Consider the following 14,103-nt stretch of genomic DNA (forward strand, 5'->3'; position numbering starts at 1 on the left):
ACTAGAAACCTTCCATAACCCCTTTTAATTCTAGTACCTTTCTTCTGTTAATTTCTTCCTATTAATCTTGTACATAGCTTGGTGTGTACATACTTGTTTGCATATAGTCTCCCCCATTAGACTGTAAGCTAGGGGAGGAAATGTCTTTTGCCTCTTTTTGTATCCCCAGGGCATGGCATAATGCCTTGCACAAAGTAGATGCTTAATAAATGTTTACTGATTTATTAGTTGGGGCAACACTTTGAATTCTAATGAATCCCTCTTTTCCCAGAGTCTTTGTTTTTCCCACCCAACAATCATACTACCTTATGTTTTTTATAACCTTCCCTTCCATATATGCCCCAAGAATAAAACTACTTTGATGAATATTGAAGAAGTCATTTTCCTTATTATTGGATGTATGTGGACCAAGCACCTCTACATATCATCATTCAGCAACAAATGTTCTCTAAATAAATGCCTTTTGTCTTATTTTCAAGCTGTTGGGGAAGATGATCTTGTTCTCATAAAAATGAATCAGTTCCATCCCCCTAACAATCAAAGGAAATGAACAACCAATTTTCAGACAAAGAAATCCAAACTATCAACATTCAAATAAAATATATGCTACAAACCACTAGTAATTGGTACAAAAGATTAGGGATAGTGCCTTCCCTCCAAAATAAAATAAATTACAAAAGAAACAGAAGGGAGGCTAGAATGAATCAGACACAGGCAAGATATCTTTGAATACTACATATTGAATTTACTATATAAAATATAAAATAAAATTAAGATGTACTTAGTAGTAGAGAGTCAGTTTCATACACAATCCTCCCTTTCTATATATTATATGAAAATGTTTTATTTGGTGTTTGTTAAGTTCAGATTTTCAAAAATACAATGATAAATAATTAAGTACTTTTGTAGTAAATTTGTGGTCACACTAGAAATGAAAAACAGCTCTATGACAAAAACTACATCTGAAGTCAAATTTATTGGGATAACATTGTGGAATAGTATTTATGGGCCTCAGAGGAGTTCAAGTTTCAGTAGGGTATCTGGCTAGAGGCACCCTGCTACTTTCTAGTAATATAAGTACTAACAGCTAGTTAAGAGCTGCAATAAAGTAGAATTTTGGCGTTTTCCTATATTGGAATAAGTTTCACTTTTACACACAATTTTCTTTTTTTTCCAAGACTTATACCATATGGGATTGATAGGGTCATAGGCCAAACAGTTGTAGATTTGTGAAAGAGATTTGTCGTATGTGTGTTGGGGGGAGGGGGAGGGATAGGAGGAAAGGGAGGGAGGGATAGATTTAGCTGGATGCTTACTCTATGAAAATATGTTGTTGTTCAGTCATTTTTCAATCATGTCCAAGTCTATGTGAGTCCACTTGGGGTCTTCTTGGCAAAGATAACTCATTTTACAGATGAGGAACTAAGGCAAACGGTTAAGTGATTTATCTGGGGTCACACAGCTAGTAAGTGTCTGAGGCCATATAAGAACACATGAAGATGATTCTTCCTGACTCCAGGCCGAGCACTATCAACTGTACCACCTAGCTGTCCTTAGGAATGCACAGTTAAATAATTGTAGGGAGCAAAGACCAGTAAGCTTCAGTAATTCAAAGTTAATGAAGAAGAAGAAGCTATGAGATCATATAAAAAAACTGAGCAAAACATAAACACATAGCTATATCCATTGATTACTCATTATATTATATGGGTTTTTTTCCTTACAAAAAAAATCATACAAATAGTCAAGCATATGTTTGTACAAGAAATTCATTGGTATATTTTTCAGAGAATTAGCTACTTGTTGTATCTAGTAAAGTAGGTCTCTAAGTAAGAATAATCAGTTTGTGTCCCCTGTGTTTTAGATTTAGACTAATTTAAAAGAAAAGGAAAAAAAAGCTAACAAGACAAAGCAGAAGTCATAAAGGTTTTATTTCCTTTAGTTTTTCCGCCCCTCTTCTGTCAGGGTAAGAACAAAGAAAGATACAGCTTGTTCTTGAACAGTTTAGCTAAAGAAAGAAAAGCAACTCTACGAAAAGTAAAAATTCACACAGGTGAACACGTAAGAGGAAGAGCAGCAAGTAGCACCACTATTTAAATTTAGTATAAGTTTACCTTTTAACAAATATCCCAGTCTGGTTCTTACTGTTGAAAGTGAACACATCAGTGCCTCTCTCTCTTTTTTTTTTTCCCTTCTTTTTATTTATTTATTTTTTCAAATGCTTTATTAACTTTTGATTTACATCATTCATTTCTGCAAGATTTTGAGTTACAAATTTTCTCCCCGTTTTTCCCCTACCCACTGCCCCAAAATAGCAGTCCCACAGGATATCCCCTCCTCCACTCTGCTCTCTCCCATATTTTCTCCCATACCTTTTTCAACTTTTCCAGTGGTTCTCTGTGCCCCAGCGCCTGTATATCTTATTTCCCAATTACATGTAAAATAGTATTAATAATATTATTTATATATATTTAAACATTTGATTTTAAAACTTTGAATTCCAGATTCATTCCCTTTCTCCCTTGTCACCCACCCTTACTGGGATCATAAGCAGTTCAGTATAGGTTGTACATGTGTGGCTAATGCAAAACAATAACATGGTAGATATATTGCAAAAGACTGACTATATTTCCCTCCCTCCTATCCTACCTCCCACTTGTTCTATTCTCTACTTTGATGCCATCCCTTTTCAAAAGTGGGTGCTTCCAACTTCCCTCCCCCCCAGACTGCCCTCCCTTCCATCATCCCCCCTCTCATTCCCTTCCCCCCTACACTCCTGTAGGGTGAGATACCATATTTAGTGTGTATTTCATTCCCTCCCCTAGCCAAATTCAATGGGAATAGGGTTTACCCATTCCCTTTTGCCTTCCTATTCTTCCCCTCATTGTAACCATTTTCCCTTGCCTCTTCTATATGAGACAGTTTACCCCATTCTGTCTCTCCCCATCTCCTCTCATTATATTCCTCTCTCACCTCTTAATTTCACCTTTTAAGTATCATCCCTTCCTGTTAAATTGGCCCTGTGCCCTCTTATCTATGTATACTTGTAAACATATGCCCATAAACCCTCATATGCACACATACACACACACACACACACACACACACACACACACACACACATATATATATTTCTATTCCCTTCAGTTACTGAGAAAGGTTTCATAAGTTACAATTATTGTTTATCCATGTAGGAATGTTAATAGTTCAACTTTGGTAAGTTCCTTATGATTTGTTTTCCCTGTTTACCTTCTCATGCTTCTCTTGCTTCTTGTATCTGAATGTCAAATTTTCTATTCAACTCTGGTTTTTTCATCAAGAATGCTTGAAAGTCCTCTATTCCACTGAATGACCATATTTTCCCCTGAAACATGATACTCAGTTTTGCTGGGTAGGTGACTCTTGGTTTTAATCCCAGCTCCTTTGACCTCCAGAATATCATATTCTAAGCCCTCTGATCCCTCAGTGTAGAAGCTGCCAGATCCTGGGTTATCCTGATTGTGTTTCCACAATATTCAAATTTTTTCTTCCTGGCTGCTTATAATATTCTCTCCTTAATCTGGGAATTCTGGAACATGGCTATAATATTCCTAGGAGTTTTCTTTTTGGGATCTTTTTCAGGAGGTGATCAGTGGATTCTTTCAACCTCTATTTTGCCCTCTGGTTCTAAAATATCAGGGCAGTTTTCTTTGAGAACTTCCTGAAGGATTATTTCTAGGTTTTTACTTTGATCATGGCTTTCAGGTAGTCCAATAATTTTTAAATTCTCTCTCCTGGATCTATTTTCCAGGTCAGTGGTTTTTCTCACAAGATATTTCACACTGCCTTCTATTCTTTCATTTGTTTGGATCTGTTTAATAGCATCTTGATTTCTCATAAAGTCATTAGCTTCCATTTGCTCCAATCTAATTCTGAAGCAATGATTCTTCTTATTGAGCTTTTGAGATTCTTTTTACATATAGCAAATTCGGCTTTTTAAGACATTCTTCTCCTCATTGCCTTTTTGAGCCTCTTTTGCCATATGAGTTAGTCTATTTTTTAAGGTATGATTTTCCTCAGTCAGGCTGTTGACTCTCATTTCATAATTTTCTTGCATCATTGTCATTTCTCTTCCCAATTTTTTATCCACTTCTCTTATCTGCTTCTTAAGGTCCTCTATGGCTTGTAACCAGCTCGTATTTTCCTTTGAAGCTTTTGGGAAATAGGAGTCTAATGTTGGAATCTTCTGTCTGTTTTGTTTGCTTTGCCTGGTCATGTTGCCCCTCAGTCACTCGAACCCTGGGTTTTTTGCCACAGTAGGACTCTGCCACCAGACAGGGAAGCTTTCATCCCAAACGCTAGGGTTTTCTCAGCTGCTGGAGATATTAAATGGGTGCCCTCTCTGAGGCCTCCACACAGTCTGGAAGCTGGACACACACCTCAGGACCTCCACCCTAGACTGCAATCCAGATCCAAGCAGGTTAAAGCAAGAGCAATTACCCCTCAGACTGGTGCTTGACACTCTGCAGGCCAGGAGCTGAAACTGCCACATGGAGCTGGCTGGCTATGCCAGCTTCTCCGAGGCTTCTCGCCCCAGGGGCAAAAGCCATGCACTCCCACTTATTGGGTCCCAAAGTCCAGACTGGACTGACCTATCACTTTGTCTTTAGCATCTATGTGTTGATAAATCTGGAAATGGCCACAGCTCTGATGATTTGGAGTCCCTCTGGCCGGCAGCTGGTCAAGCCTGCCCTGGGGCTAAAGCCTAGGCGTGGAGCCCAGCTCAGCTCCCAGAGCGCTGGGCTGGTCGATTCCTGCCAGCCTGCCGGGCTGTCCTCAGTGGGAGGTTAGCTTCTCTGTGTCATTTTGTGGGTTCTGCAGCTCCAAAGTTTGTTTAGAGTCCCTTTTTATGTGGATTGGGGAAGGTGGAAGCCAGAGCAGCGGGGAGGTCCTGCTTCTATTTCACCATCTTGACTCCACCCCAATGCCTTCCTTTGTTAATGACTTAAGAGGACACTGACAACTATCTCCTTAGTTGATGGTCATTACAAACCATGCTGCTTCCACTTCGGTCATCTACCTCAACCCTCTCCCATAGGAACAATACAGATTCTGTCCTTCAATCTTTGGGTTCTGATAGGTGACTTTTTGCTTTATCTTGTCCAGAGCAGGCATCCACAGCATTTCTTGGCTGTTTGCATACCATAGTGCCTCTTCTTTGGCTATGTACCTCGACCCTCAGTCACCAGAAAACACTCAGACCCTGCTTCTGGGTCCCTGAAATATTACAGATGACCCTTTGATTCACCTTGCCCAGAACCGGGCCTTCACTTCACTTACCAGTCATTTCCAAACCATGCCACAAAGTATTCATCCTTGTTTTTAGGTTCTCTTTATGGGTTGCCTTTCCCCACTAAAATGTGAATTCCTTGAGGCAAGGTTAAGCATAATGTCACAAAAAGCTTCCAACAGTTAGGGCTGTCCAAAGTGAAATGGACTGCTTTGGAAGGTAGTTCTCCCTCCTTGAAGATAATAGGATGCATAGGATGAAGACCACTTGCTGGAAATGCTGAAACAAGTGTCACTTTTGTAAATGATTTAGGCTAAGCGACTAACATTCTTTCTAACTTGCAGATTCTATAATTCTGGAATTAGGCATGTCTTCCTATGCCTTAGAGGCTTAGTACCCTCCACCTGCAGATGCCTGACACCTTAAACTAGAAATCACCCTATGTCCACGACTGTAATGTGTCACAAGCTCCAGATGCCAACTAAAGAACCGACCTCTTGAATGGGACCTCTTGGAGCAGGGACAGCTATATGTCCAATTGCAGTAGGAAGTAGCTATAGAAGAAAAGACCTTCGCACCTTACCCCAAGATTTTGGGCCACATTCATTCGGGGGGAGGAATGATGGGGTGCTTGTGCTCAAGCCCCACTGTAAGATGTTGTTTTATGTGCTTATTATATGTTATCCATATTATCCCTGTTATACTGTTGCAAAGTTCAGTTAACACCAGCTACCCCTAAAGTTCCATTGACCTATGTAAGGGACATGAAAGATCTTGGGGCTGAATGTAATAGTTATGGGATTTTGAAGGTCTTCCCTTGCCCCTTTAACAGGCTGAATGTAATTACATGGAGACTGTGGTGGGAGGAGTTTGCTGAAAGGTGGAGCAGGAAATGAATCAGAGCAATTAGTTCTGAGTGAGAGAGAGGAGGCAGGCAAGGAGATAGCTAGATTATGAGTGTCTGTTTGTGGGAAGGCCCAAGCAGGCGGAAGGCTTTGGTATGGTGTTGCTTTCTGAGGTGATAAAGTATATTAACTTCTTTGTTGCTATGATGGATTCGGTTTTCTAGTGTTGAGATTCAGCTTTCCGGTGTCAGAATAAATGTTTTTCCTCTGTCTTCTATATGGAGTGTCTATTATATTTTGCAATTTAGAACTATGCCAACATATTCAGTCACTGTTGGTGCTGTGAATATTGCCTTGGTGATGGAGGATGTAAAGGTAGTCACAACACTGATCTTTATCCTTTGATCCATGACCATTTTTTGAATTTCAATTTCTTCACCAGAAAAGCATTTGCCATCAAAAGAAAACAAAATCTGATTTTTCTCCTGTGGAAATGAAACCATGAATGAAACCATGTATGTCATACAGGGTCTAAACTACAGCTATGAGCTGGAGAAAAGATGAATTATATCACTCCAGTTTTCTAGTCACTCTTAGAGATGAAGGCATATGCTTTTCCAACTTTAGTCTGAATTCTGAGTGATATATTTACTAGTGATGTGACCTTGATACCAGTGGTCATGGATGATTCAATTCAATCAGAAATAATTATATTTACTTTGGGTTACTAGCTCCTTGCTTTCAGACCAGTGCCAAAATAAATGTTCTGCTTTGCCCAATAATCCATACCCTTTCTTCTGCCTTCTTTCTGTCATCCCCTCCTAAAGCTAAAGCTTTTAGGTAAGCATATAATGAAGTAAAGTTATAGCAAACTACAACAAGATCCTCTAGCTAAAAGTTACCTTAATTACCAATCCCTCCTACAATCACGTCAAGGTAATTTTCCTAAATCACACATTTGACCATTTCCTCTCCCACCTCTATAACCCTTGCTCAAATGGCTCTGTCTAGATAGGGGCATGCCCACATATGTGCTAAAGAAACTATTTTTGGCAATGAATAACACTATTTATTACAAAATACTACAGAATTATGCTAGATTTAAAAGTACTGCTCAAATGATGCTCCCTTTCCTCTTGGAAGAATAATTTTTGAGTTTCTATATAAAGCTGAGGCACTGTATAAAACATGGGAAAAGTGACTAATATTATTTTATTTAAACTCCATTTACCTTCAAAGGTCGTAGGGCACCACAAAATTTTGTCCAGCAGCTATTCTCAATGAATTCTAGGTGCCTCTCTCTCCTTCTAAGTGTTCTCAACCTTTCTTCAAATAGTTTTAAGGCTCGTCTATCCTTTGCAGGCAAAGGTCGACCATCTTTGCTCTGTAAATAAAAGCAGAATAAATGAAATGCAGAATATAATTATTCATTCATAAGTTAGCAATTAATTTTAGCATATCTGAAAGTTAAGGTGTATGATTCACAAATACACTACATGTATTTGTCTGGTTCACTTTCAAAATAAAACAACATGGAAACATCTTTATCACATATAGAATCAGAGAATGCAATTAATTGTAAGGAGTTTTAGAAGTCATCATCTCATCAACACTTTCAATCTTAATTAGATTTAGCCAAGGTCATGTAACTAGCTAAAAGTAGATTCTGGACTAGAACCTGTGTCTCCTAATTCTCAGTTAAGTAATCTTTTTATTATACAACTAACTACTAGAAAAGACAATTCTGTCAATGTCTGAGTCACAATTACATAAGCATTAGAAAGAAAGCTGATTTTAATATTAATAAAACATTGCCTAACCTTTGATTTAATCCTTTGAATGTGCTGTTCCACTTCTTCAATATCTTCAGTGTTCTCTAAGCGTTCATATGCAGCACTTCTAGTACCTTTTATTAGATTTAGGGGTAACGCTGACATACCATAGGCCTAAAACAAAAAGAGAAAAGAGAATGCATGGTTATGATATTGGTTTAAATTAAATTCCATATGTATACTTTATGATTTTAAATTTTCCTATCAATATAGAAAATAAATTTTCTTAAGAGAACTGGAAAGCTACAAATTCAGATTAAATTTTTGATACTTTAATGAAAAGTAAAATCTCATCAATTTAAACTAAGAGTAAGATCAGTGTGAACTAGTAAAAATTACAAATTATTAAAAATATCATAAACTAATTTTATTATTTTAAAGTTAAAACAGGTACTCAGAAAATGTTTTCATGACTTACTTATAATTATTATGCACTTAAATAGTGCTTTAATAATTGAAAAATATTTTCCCAAAAGCCCAATACAGATAATATAAATATTATTCTCATTTTATAGAAGAGGAAACTAAGAATAAAAGCCTACATAACTTGCCCATGGTCACACAACAAGTAAATATCTGAAGTGGTACTCAAACTCATGTCATCTAATTCCACATCTTACAATGTTACAATGTCTCTGGGATACATAGCAGGAAAGAGCTTGTGAGATTACCTAATCCAATCCCCTGAAACTAACCAATGAAGGAATACATATGTACATAGAGGGAGAGGGGGGGAGAGATAGGAGGGAAGGAGAGGGGGAGGGAGAGGGAGTAGAGAGGGGGGGGAGAGAGAGAGAGAAAAGCATAGAGATGAAATAACTTTCTTAAAATCATATACATGACTAAGGTCTTCACAGAATGCATATTCCTTGAGCAATTAAGTCACTAGGCATTTATTAAGAACTACTATGTGCAAAGCTCAGTGCTAAACTGGGAATATAATGAAAGGAAAACACAGTTCCTGCCCTCAAAGAGCTTCTATTTTAATAAAGGAGCAAATACGTAAACAACTAGATATATACAGTTTACAGAGTACAAAGTAAGCACTCGGAGGTAATGGCATTTGTAGCTAGGACAACTGGGTAAGGCCTCTTGGAGCATATGGGATTTGAGTAGAGTCTTCAAGGAAGTCAGGAAAACTAATGTGCAAAGACTTCCAGGTATAGGCAGCAGCTAATGCAAAATCATGGAAAAAGAAGATGGAACTTCATATGTGAGTAACTGTAAGCAGTATAGTACTGCTGGAACATACAGTGTTATTGAGGAGAGTAAGGTGGAAGAACACTGAAAAGGTAGGCAAAGACCAGGTTATGAAGATTATGAAATACCTAACAAAGGATTTATTTGTAGAGGTAACAGGGCACTGCTGGAGCCATTTGAGTAGGATGGTGTCATGGTCAGATACACACTTTAGAAAATTACCCTCACATGTGGGTGGAGGAAGAACTGGGGTGGACAAAGGCTTGAGGCAGTAAAGAGGAGATAAGATTCTGAATTAAGGTTATGGCTGTGAGTACAGAGAAGGGGACATATACATGAGAAATGGTGTGAAGGTAGAAATTGTAAGATTTGGCAAAGGATTGGCTATGTGCAATGAGTAAGAGGAACTGAGAATAACATAGGTTTTGAGCCTGAATGAGTGAGGAAACAGTGGTGTGTCTGACAGCAGGAGGGAAGCTGGGAAGAGGGGAAGCTTTGGGAGGACAAAGGATAAGGAGTGATATTTCTGGACATGCTGAGTTTAAGACAACCTATGAGACCTTTAGTTTAAGATATCCAAAAGGAAGTTGATGATATGAAAATAGAACTCAGTAGAGAGAACAGGATATGTGTATATGTTGATGTGTAAATATGTGGTGTGTATATGCAAACAATAAACACTGATATATACATGCATGTATATATCTTTATCTCTACCTCTTTTCTTTTTATATCTATTTATCTAAATCTCTCCAGTTCCTCAACAATTGCCTTATAGAGATATAGACATATAGTTACAAATATACCTCTATCTCTACAGATATATGTGTAAACATACCAATGTATATACACTTACATACATACAAACACATTTATGTAAAAATTAATTGCATAAATATAATAACTAAACTTATGGGAAGTGATGAGATCACTAATGGAGATAGTATAGAGGGAAAAGAGAAGAGAGCCCAGGATCGAGCCTAGGGAGATACAATTAAGAGAACTCTATTCAAACAACAAATTCCCTGAAAATTAAGACCAACTAAATAGAAGCTAATGACTCTATAAACAACAAAATATTTTAAAACAAAGTAAAAAAAAAAACAGAAAAAAAGGAAAATATAAGGAAATTCATAGTAAAAACAACTAATCTGAAAAACAGGTTGGGAAGAAGTAATTTTAGTCACCAGACTACCTGAAAATCATGACTAAAAAGAGAGACTAGACATCTTTTAAGAAATCCCTGTAAGAAAACTGCCCAACTAGACAAAATGGAAACAGAATTTGCTGGAGACCTACTGAAAGAAACCCCAAAATGAAAACTCAGAAGGAATATTACAGCAAAATCCAGAGCTTCCAAATCAAAGAAAAAGTAATCCAAGCAACCTGAAAGAAAATTCGCATACCAAGGTGCCACAGTCAGTATTGCATGTGGCTTTGCAGGCCCCACTAAAAAAGATATTCCACAAGGCAAAGATTATAGGCTTACAGCCAAAAATAATTTATCTAGAAAAACTGAGTATAAAAATGGGCCTTGGAACGGTTCCTGCTTTTGCCTCCTCCAATACATGTAAAAAATGACTCTAAATAAACTTTAGAGCTACAGAACCCACAAAGTGACAGAGAGAATTATTAACCTCTTACTGAAGACAGCCCGGCAGGCAGGCAAGAAGGGTCCAGCGCAGCACACTGGGAGCCCAGGCCAGCCCCAAATGAGTCCGAAGTTTTAGCCTCAGGGTGGCCACAACCAGCCGCAACTGGAGGGGCATTGGGAGAGTGGACCACCAGCAGCTGTGGCGGTTTCCAGAATGATCAACCCATAAATGCCAAAGACAAAGTGAGAGGTCAGCGGACTTTGGGAACAGGGAGTGTGGTTTGGTCTCTGCCCCCAGAGGGACAAGCAGCTGAGGAGATGCAGCTGCAGCCCAGGGGCTGCTTCAGAGCAACTTGACTGCAAATTGGAGGGGGACCAAGTGACCAGTCTGAGGGGTAATCACTCTTGCTTTAACCTGCTTGGATCTGGATCCCTGTCCTTGGTGGAGGTCCTGGGGTACGTGACCAGTGTGCCAGAGCCAGTGGAGGGTTCTGAGAGGGCACCCAACTAATAGCTCCAGCAGCTGAGAAAACCCCAGCAATTTGGGACAAAGCTCTCCTCTCTGAAAGCAGAGTTCTACTGTGGCAAAAAGCTCAAGAGTCAAGTGACTGAGTGGCAACATGAGCAAGCAAAGGAAGCAAAGCAAGCTCACCAGTCTGACTTTGGATTCCTTTTTTGGGACAAAAAGGATCAAGGCATGGAGCAAGAGGAAGACAATGAAGTCAGAACTCCTGCACCAAAAGCTTCCAAGAAAAATATGAACTGGTTTTTGAAAACCAAATAAGAGAAGTGGAGGAAAAATTGGGAAGAGAAATGACAATGATGCAAGAAAAATCATGAAAAGAGAGTCAACAACCTGACTGAAGAAAATAACACCTTAAAAACAGACTAAAGGCAAAAGAGGCTCAAAAAGCCAATGAGGAAAAGAATGACTTAAAGAGTCAAATTCGCCAGATGTAAAAAGAATCTCAAAAGCTCACTGAAGAGAATCAATCCTTCAGAATTAGAATGGAGCAAATAGAAGCTAGTGACTTTATGAGAAATCAAAATACTATGAAACAGATCCAAACAAATGAATAAATAAAAGGCAATGTGAAATACCTCATTAGAAAAACCACTGACCTGGAAAACAGATCCAGGAGATAATTTTAAAATTACTGTACTGCCTGAAAGCCATGATCAAAAAAAGAACCTAGAAATTGTCCTTCAAGAAATTCTCAAGGAAAATTGCCCTGATGTTTTAGAACCAGATGGCAAAATAGAGGTTGAAAGAATCCACCGAGCACCTCCTGAAAAAGATCCCAAAAAGAAAACTCCTAGGAATATTATAGCTAGGTTCCAGAGTTCCCAGATCAAGGAGAAAATATCACAAGCGGCCAGGAAGAAACAATTTGAATATTGTGGAAACACAATCAGGATAACACAAGATCTGGCAGCTTCTACACTGAGGGATCAAAGGGCATATGATATTCCAGAGGTCATTCAATATGCAATAGAGGACTTTCAAGCATTCATGATGAAAAAACCGTTTCATTCAATGCAACAGAGGACTTTCAAGCATTCATGATGAAAAAACCAGAACTGAATAGAAAATCTGACATTCAGATACAAGAAGCAAGAGAATCATGAGAAGGTAAACAGGGAAAAGAAATCATAAGGAACTTATCAAAATTCAACTATTTATATTCCTACATGGAAAAACAATAATTGTAACTTATGAAACTTTTCTCATTATGAAAATAGCTGAAGGGAATATAAATGTGTGTGTGTATATATATATGCATACATACATACATATGTGTAGATGGGCATATGATTACATATGTGAGTGTGTATATATATGTGTACAAGTATTCACAGACAGAGGGCACAGGACCAATTTAATAGGAAGGGATGATACTTAAAAGGTGAAATTAAGGGGTGAGAGAGGAATATAATGAGAGGAGATGGGGAGAGACAGAATGGGGTAAACTATCTCATATAGAAGAAGCAAGGGAAAATGGTTATAAAAGAGGGGAAGAACAAGAAGGCAAAAGGTAATGAATCAACCTTATTCTCAATTAATTTGGCTTAGGGAGGGAATGACATACACATTAAATAGTGGATTCACCCTACATGATGGAGGAGAGGGAAGTTGGAAGCACACACTTTTGAAAAGGGACAGGGTCAAAGTAGAGAATAGAGCAAGTGAGGGGCAAGATAGGATGGAGGGAAATATAGTCAGTCTTTCACAATATATCCACTATGGAAATGTTTTGCATAGCTACACATGTATAACCTATATTGAATTGCTTATCTTCCCAGTAAGGGTGGGTGAGGACGGAGGAAGGGAAAGAATCTGGAATTCAAAGTATTAAATCAAATGCTTAAAAAATATAGACAGATAGATAGACAGACAGATAGATAGATACACACACATATATTATTTTTTTCATGCAACTGGGAAATAAGATATACAGGTACTGGGGCACAGAGATCCACCATGCCCTACTGGAAAGTCGGAGAGGGGATGGGGGAGGATATAGGAGAGAGCTGATTGGGGGAGGCAGTATTCAGTGGGATTGCTGTTTTGGGGTGGCGGGTAGGGAAAAAATGGCGAGAAAATTTTTAACTTAAAATCTTGTGGAAATTATGTAAACTAAAAATAAACATAAAATTTAATTTTAAAAAATGGTCCTTGAATGAAATAGAGGACTGATAAGCACTCACTGAAAAGATCAGAATGACATAGAAATTTTGAAGAGCAAACACAGGAGTCAAGAGAAACAAAGGTAAACAGGAGCAAACAATCATAAGTGACTAATAGAAGATAAATTGTTCATATTCTAATATGGAGATGAGCTATATGTATATCTATGTGTGTGTATATATATATACATACACACATATGCGTGGATATATGTATGTATGTATTCCTTCTAAACCCCAGTATCATCTGGAGTCAGAGAAGTTGTCTAATTAAACAGAAGCCCTAGGTGTGGTTCTGTTATGTCTTGATATTACTAACACAAAAATGAAAAGAAAGGGGAAGGAGGAATACATGGGGAATGGAGGTGGGGGCATGTGATAGTAATGAAATTTGAATATCCCTTTGTATTGCCAAGCTAACAAGTACTTAGCACTCACTTAGTGTCAAGATAATTATATGAAGCCTCTGTTAAAGAAAGAGGAGGTATGAACCCCTGTTGCTGATATAACAGGAAGGGATTTAACAGGGAGGAGCTAATACGGTATATAAGGTAAAGGCCCAGCTGGGAGAGTCAGAATTTCTTGCGGTAAGCATCATGGAGGCACAGCAGGGAGAGAGGGAGAGAGGGAGAGAGAGGGAGAGAGAGAAAGAGAGAGAGAGGGAGAGAGAGAGAG

At 38.3% G+C, this 14,103-nt stretch overlaps 1 protein-coding gene across 2 annotated transcripts in view; it reads right to left on the reverse strand.

The window, feature by feature from the left end:
• Positions 1-14,103, reverse strand: part of LMBRD1 (LMBR1 domain containing 1) — a 217,155-nt gene that overhangs the window by 85,483 nt on the left and 117,569 nt on the right. For both annotated transcript variants that reach the window (XM_069070723.1, XM_069070724.1), the window contains exons 8-9: positions 7,935-8,060; positions 7,346-7,498 (exon numbers count right to left, since the gene is read on the reverse strand). In XM_069070723.1, the coding sequence (XP_068926824.1) occupies positions 7,346-7,498; positions 7,935-8,060 (279 nt within the window). The remainder of the gene's footprint in view (positions 1-7,345; positions 7,499-7,934; positions 8,061-14,103) is intronic.

Source organism: Petaurus breviceps, unplaced genomic scaffold (assembly GCF_028583685.1).
Source record: "Petaurus breviceps papuanus isolate PSGF00001 unplaced genomic scaffold, PetGlider_PUasm1.0 90822, whole genome shotgun sequence".
Classification (NCBI taxonomy): domain Eukaryota; kingdom Metazoa; phylum Chordata; class Mammalia; order Diprotodontia; family Petauridae; genus Petaurus; species Petaurus breviceps.